Source organism: Carcharodon carcharias, chromosome 12 (assembly GCF_017639515.1).
Source record: "Carcharodon carcharias isolate sCarCar2 chromosome 12, sCarCar2.pri, whole genome shotgun sequence".
Taxonomy (NCBI): Eukaryota; Metazoa; Chordata; class Chondrichthyes; order Lamniformes; family Lamnidae; genus Carcharodon; species Carcharodon carcharias.
The window spans coordinates 143,752,007-143,777,075 of NC_054478.1; the positions used below are offsets into that span (position 1 = coordinate 143,752,007).

Sequence of the window (25,069 nt, forward strand, 5' to 3'; positions counted from 1 at the left end):
GCCTGGATGAGTGCAGCTCAACAACATTTGGGAAGCTTGACACCATCCAGGACAAAGCAGTCCTCTTGAGTGGCATTCCATCCACTCCCAATGTGTGTACCAGCTACAAGGTGCACTGCAGCAATTTGCTGAGGCTTCTTACGACAGCACTTTCCAAACTGCGACCCCTACTGCCTAGAAGGGCAGGCGCATGGGAACACCACCAACGAAAAGTTACTGTCAAAGTCACACACTTTAAAATGTATCGCCATTTCTTCACTGTTGCTGGGTCAAAACCTGAAACTCCCTGTCCGACTGTGGGTGTGGGTGCACCTTCACCACATGGACTGCTGAGGTTCAAGAAGGCGGCTCACCATCACCTTCTTATGGGCCATGCTGGTTTGCCAGTGACACTCACATCTTAAGTACAAATAAAAAAAACCTTACAGGAGAAAAATAATGCAGCAATGTGGGGAAAGAGCTGGGAAATGTGATTAACTGGATTGCTCGTCAAAAAAGGCAGCACAGACTTGACAGATTGAATGGCTTCCTATTGAGCTGTGCTATGATTCTAAATCTCTTTGATACTCTCTCATTTTGCAGAAGTTGCCCGTCTGTTCTGTAGGGAAATGCAGGGAAGCAGCATGCCATATTGGATCTGTCTATGCTCCTGACTTTCTTTTCTATTCGTTCGTGGGATGTGGGCGTCACTGGCTCAGCCAGCATTTAAGAGTCAACCACATTGTTGTAGGTCTAGGGTCACATGTAGGCCAGACCAGGTAAGTATGGCAGATTTCCTTCCCTAAAGGACATTAGTGTACCAGATGGATTTTTATGACAATCGGCAATGATTTCATGGTCATCACTTTTTTAATTCCAGATTTTTATTGGATTCAAATTCCGTGGCAGGATTCAAACCCGGGTCCCAGAGTATTACCCCTGGATTTCCGGATTACGGGTCCAGTGACAATACCATTGTGCCACTACCTCCCCTGGCTATAAAGTTTCCTACTATTGCCACTATTTTTTCTTCTTCACTGCACTGAGTAACCTGTTGCTTTAGGCTGGAACCCTCCTTGTAAGCATTCCTTTCTCGCCATAAATCCAATCTCATCGAGATCCTAGATTGCACATGGGCTGAAAGAAGCCTATCTATCTGTTACATGCTAGGAGTTCCAAGTCATTAGTCACAAGCTCACCTCACTGTAACTCCCCTTGACTGAAAAAGCATGGAGAAGATTTCGCCCTTCTTGATCTGGCACTGCACAGCTGCGTGCAAGCTAAAGTTCACATCCATCAACAGCAAAACACCAACTGAAGCCATCAAAGGCACTTATACTAATCTTTGTACAACTGCACACGTTCTGGCTAAAAGCCAAGATGTGGCCAGGTATTCTTCACGAGGGCCAAATAAGACCCCTAGCTTGAAAGCTTGCTAAGAACATTAAGTCAAAGTTGATTTACCTGCGTCTTACAATCTGCAACCTTACATAAAGTCACAACTCGCCCCACACACTCTAGTGTAAAATCTAACCTGTTCCTCATACTTCACACCATGGGCTTCCAGAGAATTCAACATGCACGTCATAAACAAGATGAAAACCACCTCAAGCCATTAGTAGCAGTGAAATCCCTGCCAATTTTTAATTTTAATTGTATCCTTCTTCACATGGACAGAAATCCCAGCTGAGCTCTGAAGCACTGAGGGCACATGGCTCAAAACAGAATCTAATTCAGGATGGCTCCACAGAGAGTCTGGAGTTACTAATTCCTATTCCCTTCCATTCTGCATTTCCGACACAGAGCCAGGCTTTGGAGCCTTTTCCCATAATTTATCCGTAAGCTATATGAAACTCAGCAGTGACAGACGAACATGCAGCAGCTTAGTTTCTGGCTCACAGATGGATATTTTCCCAGGAGTGCTGAACAGAGAAATGCTTTCTCAGGCCTCAAGGTTCCCACTGCTTTTTGCCTTCTGATTCTAAACTCCTAGCGTCCACCTTAGAGAGACGATCTCTGGCTGGGGGATGGTTGCACAGGCTTTGACCACCAAATCTGAAACGAGCGTGTTGTAAAGATGGGCACTCACTCAACAGCCACTCTTGATGCAGCAGGAGTCACTGAATAGAGACGAGGAGGAGGAGGAAAGTTGGCAGATTTTGAGTCAGTGTTATGCAGGGCAATATAATTACCAATTTAAAGGAGCAGCTCTGTCCTGTACCATAAAGTATTATTTCTACCCTGTGTTCATATGGTGTGGTGAGGTCAGAGAGAGTGAACACAGGCTGGTCACCTCCAGACAGCTAGATATGAACACTGAATGCAACATATGCCTTTCACATCTCCAGTATATAACCAAATGGCTTCACAGCCAAAGATATACTTTTCATGTGCAGTCATTGTTATTATGTTGGAAACACAGTAGCCAATGTGTGAACAGCAATATCCCACAAACAGCATTGAGATAGAAGACCTGATCTGCTTTAATGATTTTTAAAAAAAAAATTCTTTCATGGCCCGTGGGTGTTTGTTGTCCATTTCCAATTGCCCTTGAACGGAGTTGCTCGCTCGGCCATTTCAGAGGGCGGTTAAGAGTCAACCACATTGCTGCGGGTCTGGAATCACACGTAGGCCAGACCAGGCAAGAATGGCAGATTTCCTTCCCTAAAGAACATTGTTGTAAAAACCCTATCTGGTTCACCAATTGATGATAGTTTCATAATCACCATTACTGAGCCTAGCTTTAAATTCCAGATTTATTAATTGGTTTTAAATTCCACCAGCTGCTGTGATGGGATTTGAACCCATGTCTCCAGAGCATTAGCCTGGGCCCTGGATTGCTAGTCCAATGACATCACCATCATCATAGTCTCCCCATAGGAATTACTGTCATCCAGGCCACTGGGGACTCCCTGTTATTCTTCAAGTTACATATAATGTACAGCACAGGAACATGCCATTCAGCCCAAATAGTCTGTGCCAGTGTTTATACTCCTCCCATTCTCTCGCTCTACAGCAACTCAGTCTTTCAGCATAATTTTCTATTCCTTTTTAACTCATCTACTTGTTTGGTTCCCTTTTGAAAGGATCTAAGCTATTTGCCTTAACCACTTCCTACGAGAGTGAGATTGACTTCTCTATTTCAACCACTCTGAGTAAAGAAATTTCTCATTTCCCTGTTGGATTTATTAATAACTACCTCCTATGTATGGCCCCTTGTGTTGAATTCTCCCACAAGCAGACATATTCTCTCCACGTCTAACCTGTCCAACCTATTCATAATTTTAAAGACCTCTAACAGGTCACCTCCAAGTCTTGTGCTTTCTAAAGAGAAAAGGCCCAACCTGTTCCATCTTTCCCGATAGCTGTAGTATCTCCTTTCTGGTACCATCATAACTGTAGCCGTTCTTACTTAGGTCCAAGACTCATCCAAAAGACAGCACCTCTGACAGTGCAATACCCTCAGTGCTGCACTGAAGTGTCCGCCTGGATAATTCGCTCAAGTGGAATGTGGCTTGAACCCACAAGCTTCTGATCAGGAGATGAGAGTGTCATCATTGAGCCAAAGCTGAGGTTTAACAGCACTGTGAATGAAGCCCACTACAGGCCCAATCATCTGCTGATCTATCAACCTCTTTCCTAAAGTACCTACAAACACAGATCCAACACACTAATTTACAGCAGCCACAGCAATGGAAAGGGCTATTTTCAAATGGCTTAAAGAGCTGGAAAACATAAACAATGCAAGCACAATCTAAACATTAAGAACATTAACTAGCCTTCAGTGTGCAGGACCAGAACCAAGGATGACAATCTGCGATGCAACCTTATTAATCAATCCTCTGAGCAACTCAGCAGTTCATCATCTATCATTACATTTGTCCTTTCAAATTTAATATGAGAACATGCAGATTTATTGCTCTTTAAGAGGGATTGCAACAAAGGCCGAGCGCTTTCCAACAGATAATTATGGGGAATGTGTCTCTCAGGGAATCAACGGATATGGAGAGCGGGTGAGAAAATGGACTGGAAGCCCAGGGTCAATCATGATCATATTGAATCAGGCTTGACAGGCCATGTGGTCTACTCCTGCTCCCATTTCTTACATAATGTTCAGAAAGGCGTTGGGGTTCAGCGGGTGATTCTGAATAACTATCCATGTGATGAAATTTCTGGGTTACCATTACCAGATAATCAAAAGTAAGTTTAACATACGAACAAGGAGGTTTATGAAACTCACTGTAGACCATCTCTGGAATTCACAAACAGTAGCTCTACTGCAGATTGAACTTTTCCCCTTTCCCAGGATCCCCTTTCCGAGAGGGGATTCCGGGAGCAGGTATCTGGCCCTAGACATTTAGTGTCCACACAAAGGCACACACTCTCTCTCACACACACACGCAGTAGAGACCAAGGCCAGGGATCCAGTTGGATTTTCACCTTCGTAACCTACAGCTCTGAGGCTCTGTCCCCTTCCTAGCTGATGTCAGTGTATTCAACACAAAATAGGAGTCAAGTCAGAAACCTTCTGTCACTCAGCTGCTCACTGCAGAAAATTCAGTGATGATGTGGGGTATTCAACAAATCTGTGTGCCATCTTGCCCCGCCATCATCACAGAACCATTCTACATCCCTCTGGTACATTATCTCTCCCACTGAAGCCCTTCCCTCTGGTACATTAACTCTTCTATTATAAGATTCGTGGGAATGTGTGGGCCTCTCCCACCATAGAAAAATACTTGAAATAGCACAAAGATATTCACATCAGCATTTTAAAAAAAAAATCACACAAACCCTTTGAATTAATTACAACCTTGTTAAACACTGTCCCACACCCTTTAAATGTGTGGGTTGGTCTTGGTTTGGCCAGGGGGTATTGGAGAAACCATAAACTAAGAGCAGCAGAGAGGAATCACGCACCTTTGATGAGCAGCTTATCTCTAATGGACACACGACGGGATGAGTCTGTCCCTGGATTTGTGTTGCCTCTCCCTTTCATACCCTCTTCACGCTTCAGTTTTTTTGCTAAAGTCAACATGGCTGATGCACTTTCTTGAACCTGAAAATGAGTTAAAAAAATTTCAATAATCTTCCCTTTTTACAAGAGTACAGAAACAGCCAATTGAATCACATTTGTTGGATGTGAGCATTGCTGGCTAGGCCAGCATTTGTTGCCCATTCCTAGTTGCAGTTGAGAAGGTGTAGGTGAGTCGCCTTCTTGAACCATTGCAGCCCATGTGCTGTCTATACATCCGGGTGCTGTTAGGAAGGGAGTTCCAGGAATTTGAATTGATTCAACAGTTCTGTTGAAGGGTCATGAGGACTCGAAACGTCAAGTCTTTTCTTCTCCGCTGAATCTGCCAGACCTGCTGAGTTTTTCCAGGTAATTCTGTTTCAATTGAATCACAATCCGTTACATTACAGAAACTGGTCACAGTCTGCTACAGTAGAAATAACCCATCAAATCACAGTCTGTTATAATATAGAAGCGGCCAACGAATAGCAGGCTGCTCCAATACAGAAGAGGCCATCAAATCGCTGTCTGTTCTATCTTATCTTATGTTCCAATGAAATGTTTTCAAACTATACTGCTCTAGACACTTGGACCTTTTACAGGATCAATTCACTAGATCAAATGCCTAGATTCTGAACACAGTTCATCACTTTCCAAACCCCTCACCTCTATTGCCTAGAAGAGCCAAGGCAGCAGATGCATTGGAACAGCACCATCTGCAAGTTCCTCTCCACATCACACACCATCCTGACTTGGAAATACAATCGCCATTTTTTCCACTGTCGCTAGGTCAAATTCCTGGAACTCCCTTCCTAACAGCACCCAGCTGTATAGACAGCACATGGGCTACAATGGTTCAAGAAGGCGACTCACCTACACCTTCTCAACTGCAATTAGGAATGGGCAACAAATGCTGGCCTAGCCAGCAATGCTCACATCCAACAAATGAATAAAATCATGACATTCACATATTGAGAGCTATCCTCATCATGGATCCAGCCACCGTACAGTACATGGTGCTACAAATGGTCAACAGTGAGGATTCATTGCTCTCAGCATTAGTCAAGCTCTTCCAAGTCATGGAGAGGTTACTTAAAATGGACATTGAGTTCCTCAGTATTTAGGGGTCCCACACCAGACAAGTCATACATTGCATATATGTCCTCTGGGACTGACTTCAAATGTAAATCTCTTATCTACTCCAAACACCAAAGTTACCTTCAAGAGGCTTGGTTAACCTGCTTCGTGCCAAATATTTAATTCCCACAACAAATCCCAGCTCTTGCTAAAGGTCAAATCCCCGAGCCCTGCTTGAATATTCAGGAACATTTATCTAATCTCTCTTTCACACCCATATATCTAGGTTGCAATTTAGTCTTGGTTTCACAGTCCTGTATCTGGGACATTAATTCTTCTTGTGCATACCTGAGCAGAACATACAAGAACAAAAATTAGACATGCAAACCCTTCATCATCCTAACCTCCAACTTCTCTCCCCATTCCAACTTATCTTGTTTCTCTGGACATTATTGACAACCACAATTAATTCTCTAAATTTTCGTGTCAACTCTCCTAAGCTCCAACTGTGCTAAACTCCTTCTGTCCGCACCCTCTTGTACTGGATTCAAAAAGTCTTCACCCTATCTCTTCTCCAACTCATGGGTTCATAGAGCTTCAAACTGCCCCTGATCTCCCTCAGTTTTCCCTTACTCCTACAATCGACAGGTTTTGGAAGCCCAATCCTCATGACACCTATTCACCAACATTCACAATTCACTCAGAAGGTTATAATCTCTGGATTATTAACTGAGCCGTGTGCAAATTGGCATTGGGCACATAAAATTAGAGAGATGAACACGTGGCTCAAAGGCTGGTGTGGGAGAAGTGGGTTCCAGTTTGTGGAGCACTGGCACCAGTACTGGGGTAAGTGGGGGCTGTACCATTGGGACGGTCTATACTTGAATCATGCTGGGTCCAGTGTTCTTGTGAACCGCACAACTAGGGAAGTAGAGAGGATTTTAAACTAAATAGTGGAGGCAAGGGATCAAATGCAGAAAGCTGTGGTATAACAAAGAGTAGAGAAAAGGTAAGAGAGGAATAGTAATATGGGAAATGAGGGTTGGAGAATGGAGTAGGCTCGAGGGGCTGAATGCCTTACTTCTACTCCTATTTTGTATGTTCTTCATTTAACATGTCAAATATTTGTACAAACTAATCCCACTGCATTTTCATGTCTCTGCCCATGTTGGTACTCTTGCACCTCAGTGTAGCATCTCTTCCACCTCAGCCTGTATTCTAAAGGAACTCCTACACTCCACAGACGATTGGCTGATATCTTCCATACAAAGAATTTGTTCAGTACACCCACAATAGTTTCAAAGTCATTAGCCAGGTCTCGTATGATCAAATCTCATGTCCTATCTGTAAACAGATAACTTTATTCTTCTCTCTGATTCTACAGGCCAGAAACTAAATCTGAAGTAAAATTAAATTCCAGCCAGTACCTCAACCCCATGTCTGTCATTCTATATGTCAAGAATGACTCAATTAGATTCCAGCCAGTAACTCACTCTCTGCGATCTGTCATTTTATGTATAAACCACTCGGTCCCCCGGACTCAGTTCCAACCAATAACTCACTCTCAAGGGTCTGTTATTACATATTTCCTGGAAGCTAAAAACATGAAAACCAAAATGGCAACAAAGTGCTTTGCTGATCTGAGCATTATCTAGGAACTGGTGAAAGTAACAGAGAAAACTGGAATATGGTGGAAGAAATTGTGACTGGTAAATGACAATTGAAACAACAATAAAAAAGGAACCTGGCCTGCAAGATCCTTACAACTATGTAAGGTTACAGCATAGAGGAAGGCCATTCGGCCCATTGTATCTGTGTCAGCTCTTGATAGACTACTCCAAAATGAATCCTAATGCCCAGATGCCCATTGTCCTCTGCCTCAAACATTCATCCAATTTTCTCTTAAAAAGATACAAAGCTCTCTACTTGGGTATTCCCTTCGATAAGAATTCCACATCTCTCAACCTCCTGCGTAAAGAAACACACATTTTATTCCTTGGCGTTTAAGGGTCCCAAAGCAGTGAAGTATCACATTGCATACAGCTCATGGGCTCCCCATGTCCCAGCTACCTCAAGAGGCTTAGCTGACCTATTTCATGCCAATTGTGTCATTCCCACAACTTCCAGCTCTCAATAAAGGCAAACAAGCAGACATGAAATCATTTGGGTGACCGATCTTGTGGGACCTGCTAGGCTACGGCACCAGAACAGTGACTATAAGCACAGCACTGTGGGCTGGAAGACAGACATTGCTTTCTACAGTAAAACCAGCTTCCTTTCTAATGCAGCACTCATAACATAGCAACATGATTGTTTGCTTGAACTGTGCATTCACAACAACTTCTCTCTGGGACCCTCCTTCCCGAAGGAAGAGTGTGCGTCAAGATATTCAACACAGCTGACCTGGATTAGAAGTCTATTCACTTTAAAATAATGGGGAAAATACACACTTGGTAAAATGTACATTCTGCACAATAGGGGCTGATTTTAGAAGCACATCAAACTCCTGGTTGGGAGCTGTTTCAATTTTTAATCAAGTAGAATTATATATCAGTTGGGCTCTCCTGACCTCTTCAGCTTGGATCTGTATCAATTTCACACGATCTCTCTGCTTGATAATTGCAGTATTGCAGTGGAATGGTGGAGAGATTTTTGATATTCACACCACACACAGTGCTATTCCTGGTTTCTCTAAAGCCAAACGGTACTGATGAGAAGGGGTGGGTTCTTCTCTGTCTAACTAATTCTGACTCCCTCGGCATGCAGACAGAGGTTGATTTCTGATGGAGGTGGATATTTTTTTTGGCTAGCTCAGTATTAAAATTCAAGCAGAAATATACTCAACCTTCTTTGTCTGCCTAAGTAGTAACCCGGGCAACAACTAGGAAGGACCACGCAAGCTTCTGGTCCGTAGCTTGCAGGTTATTAGGCTTTACCTTTTTACATCTCCTCCATCATTGATGCCTTAGGGCCTGGTTAAGTAAGGTTGGAAACCCAGACGCTCACTAAGCTTGAAGCTGTTTGTCCTGAGTACACCTGGAGCATGCAACCATCCAGACTTTAATCAGCCAACGTGCTCTGTTAAATGGATCCCAAGTCAGATGGTGAAGTATGAAACTAGATAAAATAAAACCTTCTCCTAATAAAAAGGAAAATACTGCAGATGCTGGAAATCTGAAATAAAAACATAAAATGCTGGAAAAACTCCTCTTGAAGGAGAGTCATATGGACTCGAAACGTTAACTCTGTTTCTCTCTCCACAGATGCTGACAGACCTGAGTTTTTCCAGCATTTTCTGTTTTTTATTCCTTTTCTTGACAGCTGGTTTATTTACAGAATGCAGCATCACATATGTCTGCCCCCTACCTATTAACATCCAGTGCCTCAAAAGTCTTTTATATATCTTAACCTCACACTTTGATGTGCAGGTTTTGGTAATCCTTCTATAAAAGCAAAATACTGCAGTAGCTGGAAATCTGAAACAAAAGCAGAATGCTGGGAAAATTCAGCAGGTCTAACAGCATCTGTGGAGAAAGAGTTAACGTTTCGAGTCTGTATGACTCTTCTTCAGAGCCTCATCATCTTAGCGACCATTTTAAACTGACGACAACCATTAACTTCTCAAACACAGGAAACAGCCTTTCCCCATTTACTATCAGAATCATTCATAAGTTTACAAACCTCTATTAAATCTTCTTTTAGCTTTCTCTGGAAATAGTCCCAGTGTCTCAAGGCTCTTTTCACAGCCGAAATTTCCCATCACACACAGGAAACTAGAAGCATTTAACCCATTTCTAACATTTTTCTTAGATGATGATTGGACTAAGAAAGAAGATAAAAAAGCTTCAACAATGGAAGTTTTTCAAAAGAAAATATTGATTTTAATCATGAAATTTGGCTATCCACAATTATAAAATTTGCTTTCAGGGTGCCAATGAGGGTGTTTAACAGTAATTCTGAAGCTGTGTGCGCCATTAAACAAAATCAAGTTACACCTCATTCAACAGGGTTTAACTTTTTCAAGGATGTCTACAGTGAGACCTTCATCAAATCACGATTGCACAGAGACTGCATTCTATGGGAATCTTTACAGCTCGCTCTATAAAAGGGGCATTGCTTCCTCAATGAGGTTACATTTCCCCTTACAAAACTCATATCAACCACACCTTGTGCACCAAATGTTCCCCCTCCCATATATGTTGAAGGAGACACTCTGGAATTTGTTGAACATTTGCCTTTTCTTGGCAGCCACCTCTCTGAAAAGGCTACCATTGATCAGGGGGATCGAGCACTGGATCAGCTGCGCCAGCTCAGCCTCCTACAAACTATGGCAGCAAACGTTTGACAACAAAGGCCTCTGCAAGTCGGTAAAAGTCCAAGTGTACAGAGCAGTTGTCGTCATCACAAACCTGAATTGCAGCGAGACCTGGACTCTGTATCAGAGACACATAAGAGCGCTAAAGAAATTCCATCAGCAATGCTGCATTCTCCGGATTCAACGGGAGGATTGAACAAATGCTAGTGTCCTTCTTGAAGCCAGTCTGACAAACATTGTGGCAAAACTCCTGCTAAATCAGCTTCAACAGACTTGACATAGTGTCTCTGGATGGGTGAAAACTGTTCCCCCCAACCCCCCCACCCCCCAGCGCCAGGTCCGCTTTTCTCAGTTGACCAGCATTCCAGGCGAGGACAAAGAAAACGCTTCAAAGATACTCTGAAGCTCTCTGAAATGTGGAAGCTTTGACATAAATGACTGGGAGGGGCTTGCGACCTACCATTCAAAATGGTGGCAACTTGTCCATCAAGCTGTAACGACGCGCTTTGAGACACAATGAGGCAGAGCAGTGACAGGGAAGGAAAGAAAAGAAAAGGAAATCCTTGCATTCCGCATCCCAGTGCCTCGTGCGATGTGCTGCCCCATGTGCCCAAAGATATGTGGCTGGGGAAATCGGCCTGTTCAGTTGCACGAAGACCCACTGCAGAAACTCACAACCTTGAGTAGACATCACGCTCAAGTGGAGACACACATGAAGACAATGATTCCCTCTTGCACGTCTGAATTTTTCTAACTTGTCTCCTGTGAGGCTCTATCTGAAGATCTGAAAATCTATATACACTACATTTACTGCGCTTCTTTTATCTATCCAACTGGTCAGCTCTTCAAAACACTACTCAATTTGTCAAATATACCTTCCTCATAAAACTGAGCGGATGTCCTTGACTAACTCATGTGTTGCTGAATGCTTGCTGATCTTAGCTTGAATGCTTGAACCTAAGAGTATTCCTAGACCTGACATTAGCCTAACTGGTCTTGCAGTTCGTTTACAAATATATTGTGCTCACCAGTGATTCCTCTGGGCCACTGAACAATCCATGATAAAAGACTTGCAGCTTTGGTTTCCTGCTGAACTTGGGCACTTGGTGGGTATCTGACCGGAATCTAGTTGCACTGTACCCAGCTGTGTCTCTCCCCTTTGCCATTGTGGTCAGTCAGATGTCAGCCATGGTATAACTCTTGCCTCAGAGTTAAAAATTCACTGGTTTAAGTCTCATTCTAGAGACTTCAGCACCTTAGGCTGACATGCCAATGCAAAACTGAGGGAGTGTTGCACTCTGTCTGATGAGATGTTAAACTGAGGCAAAAACAGAATTACCTGGAAAAACTCAGCAGGTCTGGCAGCATCAGCGGAGAAGAAAAAAGAGTTGACGTTTCGAGTCCTCATAACCCTTCAACAGAACTTGCTTGTCCCTACAAAAACACCCCACCCCCCTGCACCTCTTACCCCACCCCCTGCCCCTCTTCCCCCCCCACCCCCCCCACCTTAAACCAGCTTATATTTCACCCCTCTCCTTGTAAAGAAAAATCAGTTCTGTTGAAGGGTTATGAGGACTCGAAACGTCAACTCTTTTCTTCTCCACCGATGCTGCCAGACCTGCTGAGTTTTTCCAGGTAATTCTGTTTTTGGTTTGGATTTCCAGCATCCGCAGTTTTTCGTTTTTATCTCTGTGTTTAATCTCTTCTGATGATGCTACCTTCAAAAACAGTTCCTCTGACATGTCCTCCTTCTTCCTTAACCGAGGTTTTCCACCCACGGTCGTTGACAGGGCCCTCAACCATGTCCGGCCCATCTCCCACGCATCCGCCCTCACACCTTCTTCTCCCTCCCAGAACCATGATAGGGTCCCCCTTGTCCTCACTTATCACTCCACCAGCCTCCGCATTCAAAGGATCATCCTCCACCATTTCCGCCAACTCCAGCATGATGCCACCACCAAACACATCTTCTTTTCACCCCCTGTCAGCATTCCGCACTCCGGGACACCCTGGTCCACTCCACCATCACCCCCTACTCTTCAACCCCCACCTATGGCACCTCCCCATGCTCACGCAGAAGATGTAACACCTGCCCCTTCACTTCCTCTCTCCTCACCGTCCAAGGGCCCAAACACTCCTTTCAAGTGAAGCAGCATTTCACTTGCATTTCCCCCAACTTAGTCTACTGTATTCGTTGCTCCCAATGCAGTCTCCTCTACACTGGAGAGACCAAACGTAAACTGGGCGACTGCTTTGCAGAACACCTGCGTTCTGTCCACAAGAATGACCCAAACCTCCCTGTCGCTTGCCATTTTAACACTCCTTGCCCACATGTCTGTCCTTGGCCTGCTGCATTGTTCCAGTGAAGCCCAACGCAAACTGGAGGAACAGCACCTCATCTTCTGACTAGGCACTTTACGGCCTTCCAGACTGAATATTGAATTCAACAACTTTAGGTCTTGAACTCCCTCCTCCATCCCCACCCCCCTTCTGTTTCTTCCCCCTTCCTTTTGTTTTTTTCCAATAATTTATATAGATTTTTCTTTTCCCACCTATTTCCATTATTCTTAAATCTTTTATGCCCCCCACCCCCAGTAGAGCTATACCTTGAGTGCCCTACCATCCATTCTTAATTAGCACATTCATTTAGATAATATCACCAACTTCAACACCTCTGTGTTCTTTTGTCTGTGACATCTTTTGATGATCTGCTCCTATCACTGCTTGCTTGTCCCTACAACAACAGCCCACCTCCACTTCTCTCTCTCTCTCTCTCTCCCCCTCACCCCCCCAACCTTAAACCAGTTTATATTTCACCCCTCTCCTTGCAAAGAAAAATCAGTTCTGTTGAAGGGTCATGAGGGCTCGAAACGTCAACTCTTTTCTTCTCCGCCGATGCTGCCAGACCTGCTGAGTTTTCCCAGGTAATTCTGCTTTTGTTTTGGATTTCCAGCATCTGCAGTTTTTTGTTTTTATCTCTGTGTTAAACTGAGGACCTGTCTAGCCTCTCAGGTGGACATTTGAGATCCCATACCACTCTGAAGGGGAGTTCTCCTGGAATCCTGCCCCATATTTATTCTTCAACCAACATTACTGATACAGATTATCAGTTACTTATCAGAATGCTGTTTACGGAATGTTGTGTTTCCTACATTACAACAGTGACTACCCTTCAAAGTCCAGCACTTCAAAAGTTAGCTGTAAAGCACTGTGGGATGTAAGTCTTTATTTTTAGAAGCAATTGACATAAGTGGCAGCCTTATTCCCTAGTGGTCTTATACAATGTCTTTCAATCAGCTATTGAGTGGTTAAGGCACTTAGACTGTCAAGTCAAGCATGTTAGCCCATGTAGATAAACCACGAGTTCTTTTATTTATCTTTTGTACACTCAACTTGGGAGCCACCGTCTGAGAAGAGGTACACTGATTCCTGCAGTGGTAGGAAGATCACACAACGGCCATTCCACTGTCCTGCGTCTCACTTTCCTGGCAGTCTAAAGGGAACCTGGCACATGCATATACTGCAAGTCACTCTGCAAATTGCACTTACAGGCAATTGATGGTTATAGACACCACTCATTGTCCTGGTTGGGAGGTCCCAGGTTCTACTTCCAAACTGCAGGGCTTGGCCTAAATAGCCAAGTGGTTATGGTACTGGGTTTGTAACCCCAAGATCAAGAGTTCAAATCTCACAATGGCAAATGATGTAACTTCATCTGAAACAGATGGAAAATGGGTTTGTACTCGAAAGAAGTTACTTTGTGCCTGATTTATCCCAATTTCTGGGGTGTTTTGATGCTTGGCCTAAATAGCCAAGTGGTTATGGTACTGGGTTTGTAACCCCAAGATCAAGAGTTCAAATCTCACAATGGCAAAACTATGAAACAATGTAACTTCATCTGAAACAGGGCTTGGGCTAAATAGCCAAGTGGTTATGGTACTGGGTTTATAACCCCAAGATCAAGAGTTCAAATCTCACAATGGCAAACTATGAAACAATGTAACTTCATCTGAATAGGAACAGATGGACACGTGTTTGTACTCGAAAGAGTTACTTCCAAACTGCACTCGTTGAGTTGACTTCAGCAGGGCTGCAGTTGCGATGCCAACCTTTTTCATGGGAGGTGCGAACTGGGATCAGCTGCAACATTAAATGCCCTGCTGACGCACTGTGCAGACTGAGAAGAGGGCCTGCCACTTGGGGAAGGCACCAGAGCACTGGTCGTGTCCATGGGGTCAAACTCCTACAGAGAGATGAAGTGAAAAAAGGAGCAAACAATATGCAGGAGGTTTGAGCTGCATATTAGGATCTAACTGGGAAGGAAGTTACTGTCTGTGAAATGGAATTGGCTGCTGGAAGCTGTCCAGTCTATACTTGCTTGCAATTGCTGCTCACCCAGGGATACAATAATGTTCAATTCACACTGATGAATTAGGTAATCAGTTCCATCTGACACATTTGGAGCACTCTGTGCATTCTGCCCCCACCTCAACACACACCAATAAAGTTGAAGATGCAGCATAAGCAATTTGCTGTTGTTGTGAGTAAAAGGGATTGCATTAAATACAACACGGTGCCTGGCAGAATGCTAACCAGGACAGTGCTGAATTGCAACGTTTTCAAATCTCTTCTTCCTATTTGCATATTTAGATTAACAAATGAAGCCCACTGAGCAGTCTGGTGTCATTACTATAGCATCACAGGGAAACCTGCTATAGACAGGATGGGCAGCTACACTGAATGTACAGTCAAGTCCTTTCTGTGCTCTTTATTTAAGTACCACAGGAATAATGGCATTAATATTCTGCAGTTTTACTTCTTATCACTAAGACTTCAGCATGCTAGATACTTCGAAATACTTTAACCCTCCCTTTGACAAGCTGATTTGTTGGAAATGTGAATTTACCATCTTGCACTGCGCTCTCTGGAAGGTGCACAAGAGCTGCAATGGATGGCTATGCTGCATATGTCAAGGGAAAGTGCACTGCTTAAAAATTGCCTCCCGCACCACTACCTCTGTGTCCCCAAAGGATTTATCCTTAAACCCCCACCCCACCCCCCACTTCGTATTTATTGTCTACTTGCTGCTCCTCGGCGGCATCATCTGAAAACACAGCATCAGGTTCCACATGTAAGCTGATGATATCATCACCTCCCCTGGTCCCTCCACCATCTCTAAACTGTTGGACTTCTTCAACATCTACTACTGGATGAGCAGAAATTTCCACAGACTCCGTCCCTCTCCCTGGCAACTGTCTGAAGTTGAACTAGGCTGTTTGCAACGTGTGTCATATTTGGCTCTGAGGTATGCTTCAGAACGGAGACAGGAACCAGAATGGAGGAGGTGACAAATCACCAGTGCAAATATTTACCCTACTACTCAGTGTTCCAGCAGAGTACAATGTCATACTGACACCCAGAGTACCAACATGTGCCATACAAACACCAGTGTGCCAACATTCAACACACACAATTCTAGAGTAACACTCAACTCTTCTTAGGCAGTCTCTTACAATCGAGAGTCACTTGCTTTCACTCTGCTTTGATGGGTTTGGAGGTGAAAGTGCTCTGCACAGTCTGCCACATGCAGGGCAGGGCAGGTAGTGCTTGGAGGATTGGGTAAATGGGTTGTTGGAAGGTTTGCGCTCTCTCCAACACCTTGGCTTAACCTCTGCACATTCCCGGCAAAGTCTCGGTGTGTCTTCCTGAACGAACCTTCTCCATTTTGGTCAGTCGCAAGCCAGGGACTCTCACGAGTCGGCGGGTATGTCTGACCTCTTCAGGGAGGCTTTGAGGGCATCCCAAAAGTCTTTCCGTTGTCCTTCTTGGAGGGTCTCCTGCCGTGGCTGACTTCCAAGTAGAGCAGTTGGCTCAAGAGTCTCATGTCAGGCACACAAATGACACTCTGCCCAGTGGAGTAACAGCATACATTGAGACTATTAGGCACAATGCACTTGTACACCAATCGCTTGGATTCCATTGTGCTTAAACAAGACAGAACACAATTGGTGAAAATGTTGATAAGTGTGCTGACTGAAATGTGTAGAATCAATTTTTGATAAATCGACATTAGTATAGGAGTCAAACAAAACACCCTATCAGTGTTTCAACATTCTGCTCCAAGGATGATTTTATCACGAATAATTTTTGCTCAATCTGAATACAATTAAATTGTTGCAAATTAAGTTGCTGGCCTTTCCCTTGAAGCTATAATTAGCACAGTGTTAACTGAGTTCAATAAACCTGCCGCAAACTAAAACAGTAATAAAGCAATTAAGAAAACAATAAGAGGTGCAAAAAGGGAGTATGATGAAAACTAGAAGAGATACCAGTGCTAACAGCAAAATGTTATACATTCAAAGACAGGATGTATACCTTTAAAGATAGATGCAGATGGGGTTATAATGGATAATGAAGAAATGACAAACTTTTTAAAATGAACACTTTACAGTTGTTTTCAATGGAGGAAATGGCCAATTAACAGTGGTACAAAGGAATCTAAAAAAGGAGCGTAGATTTAACATGTTAAAAAATTGAGAAAATAATGGGACTTAAGGTAGGCCAATCTCCAGTAGCTGACTGTTTGCACCCCTACGTATTAAAAGAAACAAGTGGCAAAATTACGGAAGCATAAATCGATTTTCCAATGCATCCTAGGTTCAGGAATTGTGCCTTGGATTGGAAAATTGCAAATGTCACTATAATGTTTTAACAGAATTGAGGGGGCAGGGCAGTTAAGTGCAGACTTGTCAGATTATCATTTATGGGGAAATTACTGGAATCTATCATTGAAGGCAGAGTGACTGAGTACTCGTGCAAGAATATGCTGATCAAAGAACGTCATCATGGAGTTAATTTTTTAAAATTAAGATCATTAACATGGTGGGCAGGGGTATGTCTATGCATGTTGTCTATATGGACTTTCAGATGTCATTTAATAAAGTTCCACACAAGAGGTCATTAGAAAAATGAGAAGGCATATAATTGGAGGTCATCTTGTGATATGGGTTGGCAAACAATTGGAAGGTTCCAGGAGACGGACAGTACGGATTAAGGGAATGTGCAGAATGTGACACATAACATCCCTAAGGGGTCTGTATTGGGCCTCACTTTATATCAATGGCCTGGATGACAGGGAGAAAGCTGTAAATGAATGTTTCAGGAGACACTTAGGAGGAAGAGGGTAGATGGGAGCAGGAGGTTACTAAGAGACATAGACAGACTAAGTGAATGCGCAAAACTGCGACTGATGGAGTTCGATGCTGGAAAGAGCGTGGTCACTCATCGTGGTTCCAAGAAAGACAAATTGGATCTTTTCCTTCAACGACAAGAGATTAGAAGTTGTGGACCAGCAAAGGTCCACGTATAGAAATTACAAAGCTAGTGTACGGTTACAAAAAAGTAATAAAAGATGCAAGTGAAATGCTGGCCTTTATGTAAAAAGGGGGCTGGAGTATTGCAAGAATTGGCTTCTGGTCACCAATTTACAAGGATGCATCTTTGGCAGATATCAAGCTGTTCTGTACTTACTCCAACTCTTTAAAAGTACTAAATTACTGTGAGTGATCTCCTCTGACTTGCACTTGTTTGATCCAAGCACTCTATTTTTACTTGTTCTCAGCCAGCTAAACATTCTGGCATTCCATTAACACAGGAAAATGATGCTATCTCACAATGCCCGTGTGATACAAATGACAGAAGCTGGCCACTTAGACAAACTTGCTCCCCTTCCCTGTGTGCTAAACATAAACTCCAGTGCTGGTCCAAACGATCAGAGCAATTCTGTTCCCTAAGGTAGTGCTGGAACATGGGGTTTTGACACACAGTGCTAGCAATGCAGAGGAGATTATTACTTAAAATTACACAAAACCTACTTCATAGGAAAAAGGCCTGTCAGCCCAACCAGCGGTGTTTATACCCAACCCGAGCCTCCTCCTGCTCCAATGACCTCTTCCCATCCTTCCCCAGTATCCGTCTATTTCTTTCTTCCTGAAGTGTCTATCAAGCCTTCCCTAAATGGATCAGCACTTTCTGCTTCAACCCGCTCCAAGTGACAGTGAGTACCCCAGTCTAATCACTCCTCGTGTAAAGAAATTTCTCCTAAATTCTTTATTCCACCTATTAGCGATGCTTCCTTATTCTGGATTCGACCCCCTACAAAGAAACAGTTTCTTCTCATCCACTGATCAAATCCCCTTTGTAAAAGAACTGCATCAGGTCTCCTCCTCATCTCTCCCTCCACCCCCCCTCCCCCCTCCCTCAAGTCTTCAATTTTCCAGAGAAAAGAGCTCCAGCTTGCTCAATCTTTCTCAACAGTTGCAATCTCGGGCAACACAGGTACATTTTCTCTGCACTTCCTCCTGTGCTATGAAAACACTTTCTGCAATACGCAGAACTGCATACGGTAGCCCAAGTGCTGTCGAACCAAGATTATTTACAAATCTATAATAATATAATTTCATGGGATGCAGGTGTCACTAGCAAGGCCAGTATTTGGTGTCCTAATTGCTCTTGAACTGAGGCTTGCTACACCATTTCAGAGTCAACCACATTGATGTGGGTTTGGAGTCGCATGTAGACCAGACTGGATAAGAATGGCAGATTTTCTTCCCTAAAAGGAAGGGTTTTTATGACAATTGATGATAGTTTCATCATCTCCATTACTGAGACTACTTCTCAATTCCTAATTTTATTTATTGAATTTAAATTCAATCAGCTGTCATGGTGGGATTTGAACCCATAACCCCTGGGGCTTTGGAATACTAGCCCAGTGACATTACCACTGTGCCACCATCGCCCCAGAGTCAGCTAAATGGGTATTGTAACGTTTTACTGCAATACTAAGGTACCGTGTGTACTCAGTTGTAATAGTGTAATAGCGCTTTCTCTTGGCCATTTATGTATGTATGTATATAGCCAATCCAGATTAAACTAGTTTCAGTTGGTACTTGACTTTACATGTGGCGCAGGTTCTCTTTTCTGTCCTGCAAAGATATCACAGTCTAGCGATGAGGAAAAGATTTTGGATTCTCCAGCTGAAATTTGGCTGGAGTAGAGGAATGGAGTTTTTTTTTGCTGAGAAATGGTTTTTAAGTCCATTCTTAGTGGGCAGGCTGACCTTCAAAGATGGCTGCATCGACAGGCATTACTGGGCGACTGGGAGGATATAGTCATGGCCAAGAGTATGTGGAGCAGCTAGAGATATTTTTCACTGCTAATAATATCCTCAATGTTACTAATAAACCGCTTGTTAATAAGGCAGTGGGAGAAAGGGAAATGGCAATCTTTTTAATGGAAGAAAGCCCAGGAGTGTATAAAACGCTCAAGGATTTGCTCGCCCCAGTGAAGCCAAAAAACACACCGCTGTTGGACATTTTGTGTAAGCTTCAGCAGCACTACAGTCTCGAGCCATTGGAGATTGCTGAAAGATATCGCTTTGGAACAAGGAATCATTGCAGAGTTATCGAGACCTTGAAAAAGCTGTTCCATCCATTGTAATTTTGGAGAATTCCAAGGACAGCGCACTTTGGGACAACTGTGTACTTGACTTAAAAAAAATGAACACATTCGCAGCAAGTTGCTGACATCGCCAAAGTTAACTCGACATAGCTTGCAATCAGTATTGTCCGTGGACATGGTGAAACGTGACTCGAGAGAAGTCAGAGTTAACAAGTGCCAGTCATCTGCTGAAGTAACTAAGCTGCTTATTTGCTTCGGAGTAGACAGAATGCCTCAACAGCAGCAGCTAGTAGTAGCATTTATACAACAAAATCTTGTTACCGGTGCTGAGAACAACATTGTCTTCAGAAATGGATAATTGTGTGCCCAGAGTGCCACAGCTGCAAGAAGAAGGGTCATCTTGCCAAGGCATTTCAAAAGAAAGTAAACAAAGAAGACACTGGCTGCAGAAAACGACAGTCACTGCATATTCATGCTGAATAGTACCAGGTTGATGAGGAGTCAGTTGAGATCCACATGATCCAAAGATCAAGGATGTCCAGTGGAAATTCGCACGGGCATTGTAGTTCAAGTAGCAGTGGATGGAGGTCGATATGGGTGCATTGCTTAGCGTGATTCCTGAATCACTATAGCGTCAAAAGTGGAGCCCACATCAACCAGTGCTATTGGGATGACAGACTTACTTCAGCTCCAAACAGGCAGACCCATCATGACAGACTGAAAAAAGGTGCTCATTTGGAAAGAATGGAGTTCAGGTGAAGGCACACAAATGTGAAATGTTTTAGAGTATTTAGGTCACAGGGTAGACAAAGATAGGTTACATCCTACCAAGAGTAAGGTTCAAGCAATAAGAAATATGCCACACAAAATATCTCTTGAGTTCAGATCTTCTTTGGCCTTAGTCAATTAGCAGGGTAAATTCATACCAAATTTAGCAACCTTGTTGCGTCCATTGAATGAACACAGGTGACAGTGTTCCATGGAATTAGACAAGAGAGTGTGACAAAGCAGATGTATAAGAGTAAACTGGTAGATGGCACAATGTACATTATGATGCGAACAAAAACATTAAGTTAGCATATGATGCCTCTCCATATAGAGTAGATGCTGTGATCTCTCGTGTTGGAGTACCTAACAGTCTACTCGTATCCCAACTATCCAATTCATCAGACCCATTTGATTCTTTCCAAGTGAACCTCTGAAGGCAAAACATGATCTATATGTACAAAGCTAACCTTTCCACTACCAAACATTGCAACCAAATACGTCCGAGAACCACATATTTTCACTTTAACCACTTATGGCAACCACAATTCATAGGGACCCTTGTATTGCAAATGTATATGACTATATTGCAAATGGGAAAATGTGAAGTTAGGCACTTTGGCAGGAAGAATAGAGGAGCTGAATATTATTTAAATAGAGAAAGGCTGCCGCCCAGATACTGGATTTAGAAATCAGGCCACTTTTTATTCTTAGAATGAGCTGTTCATTGACAAAGGCTGTGTTATGTGGGGAGCCAGAGCTGTAATTCCCGAAAGGTACAGATCACAGTTGCTATGTGATCTTCATGATCAACACTTGGGTATGAGCTTGAAGAGTCTAGCAAGAAGCTACCTTTGGTGGCCAGGGTTAGATATGGACATAGAAGACAGAGTGAAACAGTGTAAAATATGTCAAGCTATAGAAAATAAACTGCCATCGGTACCTTTACAGATGTGGAAATGGCCAGCTAGAGTGTAACAGGGGCTGCACATAGACTTTGCAGAATTTGAAGGGCAATAGCTATTCATTGTGATAGTCAACCAGAGTGGTTTATAAGACCATTAAGTCTGCTCTGCCATTCAATAAAACCATGGTTGATCTGATAATCCTCAGCTCCACTTTCCTGCCTTTTCCCCATAACCCTTGATTCCCTAACTAATTAAAAATCTGTCTATCTCAGCCTTGAATATACTTAGTGACCCAGCCTCTACAGCACCTCTGTAGTAACAAATTCCACAGATTGACTACCCTCAGAGAAATTTCTCCTCATCTCTGTTTTAAATGGATGTCCCCTTACCCTGAGATTATACCCTCTGGCCCTAGATTCTCCCACAAAGGGAATCAACCTCTCAGCATCTACCCTGTCAACCCCTTAAGAATCTTATATGTTTCAAGAAGGTTGCCTCTCATTCTTCTGAACTCCAATGAGTACAGGCCTAACCTACTCAACCTCTCCTCATAAGAAAATCCCTCCATACCTGGGATCAACCTAGTGAACCTTCTCTGGACTGCCTCCAATGCCAGTATATCTTTCCTTAAAAAAGGGGTCCAAAACTGTTCATAGTATTCTAGGTGTGGCTTTCCCAATGACAGATGTTAAGCTAACTGTCCTATAGTTGCCTGTTTTTTTGTCTTCCTCCCTTTTTGAATAAGGGTGTTACATTGGCCATTCTCCAATCCTCCGGGACTTTTCCAGAATCTAAGGATTCTCCAAAGATTACTAACAGTGCATTCACTATCTTTGTAGCTACCTCTTTTAATATCCTAGGATGCTACCCATCAAGTCCAGGGCACATATTGGCCTTTAGCCCCATTCATTTCCCTAGTACTTTTTCTCTATTGATAGTTATTGTATTTATTTCCTCCCCTCTTTTGTCGCTTGATTATTGAGTATTTCTGGAATGCTATTGGTATCTCCTACTGTGAAGACTGAAGCAAAGTATTTATTCAACTCCTCTGCCTTTTCCTGGTTTCCCCATTGTTATTTCCCAGCCTCATTCTCTTAAGGGGCCTATGTTTACTTTGGCCTCTCTTCCTTTTTATATTTTTAAAGAAGCTCTTACTGTCCTTTTTTATATTACTTGCTAGTTTGCTAATTCTACCCTCAAAGTTTATTTTCTCCGTCATTATTTTTTTGGTCATCTTTTATTGGTTTTTAAAAAAAACTTTCCTATTCTTTTGGCTTACCACTAATCTTTGCCACATTGTATGTTTTTTCTTTCAATTTGACACGGTCCCTAACTTCCTTGGTTAACCGTGGTTGGTTTATCGCCTTCCTTGAATCCTTCCTCACTGGGATATATCTTTGTTGAGAGTCATGACTATTTTCTTAAATGTCTGCCATTGTTCATGAACCGTCTTTGCTGCTAAACTGCTTTTTTAGTTCACTCAAGTTAACTCTGCCCTCATTCCTTTGTAATTACCCTTATTTAAAGTTTAGCACAGTTGTTTCTGATCCACGTTTCTCACTCTCAAACTGAATGCTAAATTCTACCATTGTTTCCTAGGGGATCCTTTACTCTGAGATCATTTATTAAACCTGTCTCGTTACACATCACCAGATCCAAATAACCTGATCCCCGGTTGGATTCACAACTTTTGTTCTAAGAAACCATCCTGAATACATTCTGAACTCTTGCTCGTGTTGACTTCTGCCAATCTACATGAAGATTAAAGTCACCCATGATTAATGCACTGCCTTTTTTACATGACCTCATTATCTCCTGATTTATTCTCTGTCACTACTGTCAGGGGGCCTTTGGACTACTCCCACCAGTGTCTTCTGCCCCTTGTTATTTCTTACCTCCGCCCATATGGACTGTACATCTTCCAATCCAAGATAATTTCTTGCTATTGTACTTATTCCATCTCGGACTAACAAAGCTATTTGCCACTCTTTACCTCCTGCCTGTCCTTTCAAAAAGTCACACACCCCTGAATATTTAGTTCCCAACTTTGATCTCCTTGTAGCCATGTCTCTGTAATGGCTATAAGATCATACCCATTAACCTCTATTTGTGCTGTTAATTCATTTATTTTTTTCCTGAATACTACATGCATTTAAGTAAACAGCAATTAATTTTTCCCTTTTACCGTTTTTCCCCCCTTTGACCCTATTGCTGCTTTTTAAAAAATGTTTGTACACTCTGTCCCTTCCTGTCACACTGGGTACCTAAGCCTACGTATCTCCTTTCCAGAACACTCCGCCCCTCTATTTAGTTTAAAGCCCTCTCTACTATTCAGTTCACCTGGACACTGGTCCCAGCACAGCTCAAGTGAAGCCTGTCCCACCGGAACAGCTCCCTTCTACCCCAGTACTGGTGCCAGTGCCCCATGAACTGAAACTGATTCCTCCCACACCAATCCCTGAGCCACAAATATAACTCCTTGACTTTATTTACCCTATGCCAGTTTGCCCGTGGCTCAGGTAGCAATCCAGGCTCAGGAACCTTGGAGGTTCTGTTTTCTAATTTAACTCTTTTAATTTTGAGGGGTTTCTGATCATTGAACGGGTAAAATTTTAGATATTTGGTCTAGTTTGTTTGCTGCTTATGGGTTCCCAGAGGAAATTGAGTCTGACAGTGGACCTCTGTTTTGCTCAGAGGAGTTTGTAAAATATATGAGAACAAATGGGGTAAAACACACTAGAGTTCCACAGTATCATTCTGCTTCAATGGAGCAGCAGGGTGCATGGTACAAATTGTGCTCTTGTTTAACAAACACTAGATATAAGTTGGAAAAAATATCAGATGTCATTTGAATCAGAAACTGGTGAATTTGTTTATTTATTGTAACACAACTTACACCACCACCAGCAGAATGCCAGCTGAACTGTTTCTTAGAAGAGATCCTCGCATTTATTTGGTCAAGACGTTTAGTAACATGCAGATCATGTTTTACCTTCAGAGGTTCACGAAGGAGGAGAAAGTTGGAAAGAATCAAATGAGTCTCATGAATTAGATAGTCGGGATACGAGTAGAGTACCAATAATTACTGCAACACAAGTTGTGCCAAAAACCAGTTCAGGTCTGAGTCAGAGTCAGGCAGACATGTTTGAAGAAGTGGAAATTTCAACTGAAGGTGGTCAAGGTCAAAATCAGTCTTTGTTGGAGAAAAGATCTCCTCAGACAGGTCCAGGTCCACCCACAAGTTCTGAAAGTTTGGGTCAGGAAAGGAGGTATCCTCTCAGGAATAGGAAACCAGGGGTTAAGTTGGATTTAGAAATAAATGAAAAACAAAAAATGTATATAAGTTGCATGGATTTTGAACATTGTGTACTATCTCATTAAGGAGGGAGGAGTATAATAGTGTAATAGCATTCTCTTATAGCCATTTGTCAGTGTATTTTTAGTCAAATCAGATTAAAGTAGTTTCAGTTGGCTTGACTTTATATATGGCACACTGTCTTTTAGATATTACAGTGTAATACATTCCCTCTTCCTGCCCCCTTTTCTCCCTCA

General features: G+C 42.8%; 1 protein-coding gene across 1 annotated transcript in view; it reads right to left on the reverse strand.

Moving 5' to 3' along the window:
* Positions 1–25,069, reverse strand: part of ube2f (ubiquitin-conjugating enzyme E2F (putative)) — a 179,205-nt gene that overhangs the window by 133,350 nt on the left and 20,786 nt on the right. Inside the window, exon 2 of the mRNA XM_041200601.1 lies at positions 4,900–5,038. Coding sequence (XP_041056535.1) covers positions 4,900–5,017 — 118 coding nt within the window. The 5' untranslated portion in view covers positions 5,018–5,038. The remainder of the gene's footprint in view (positions 1–4,899; positions 5,039–25,069) is intronic.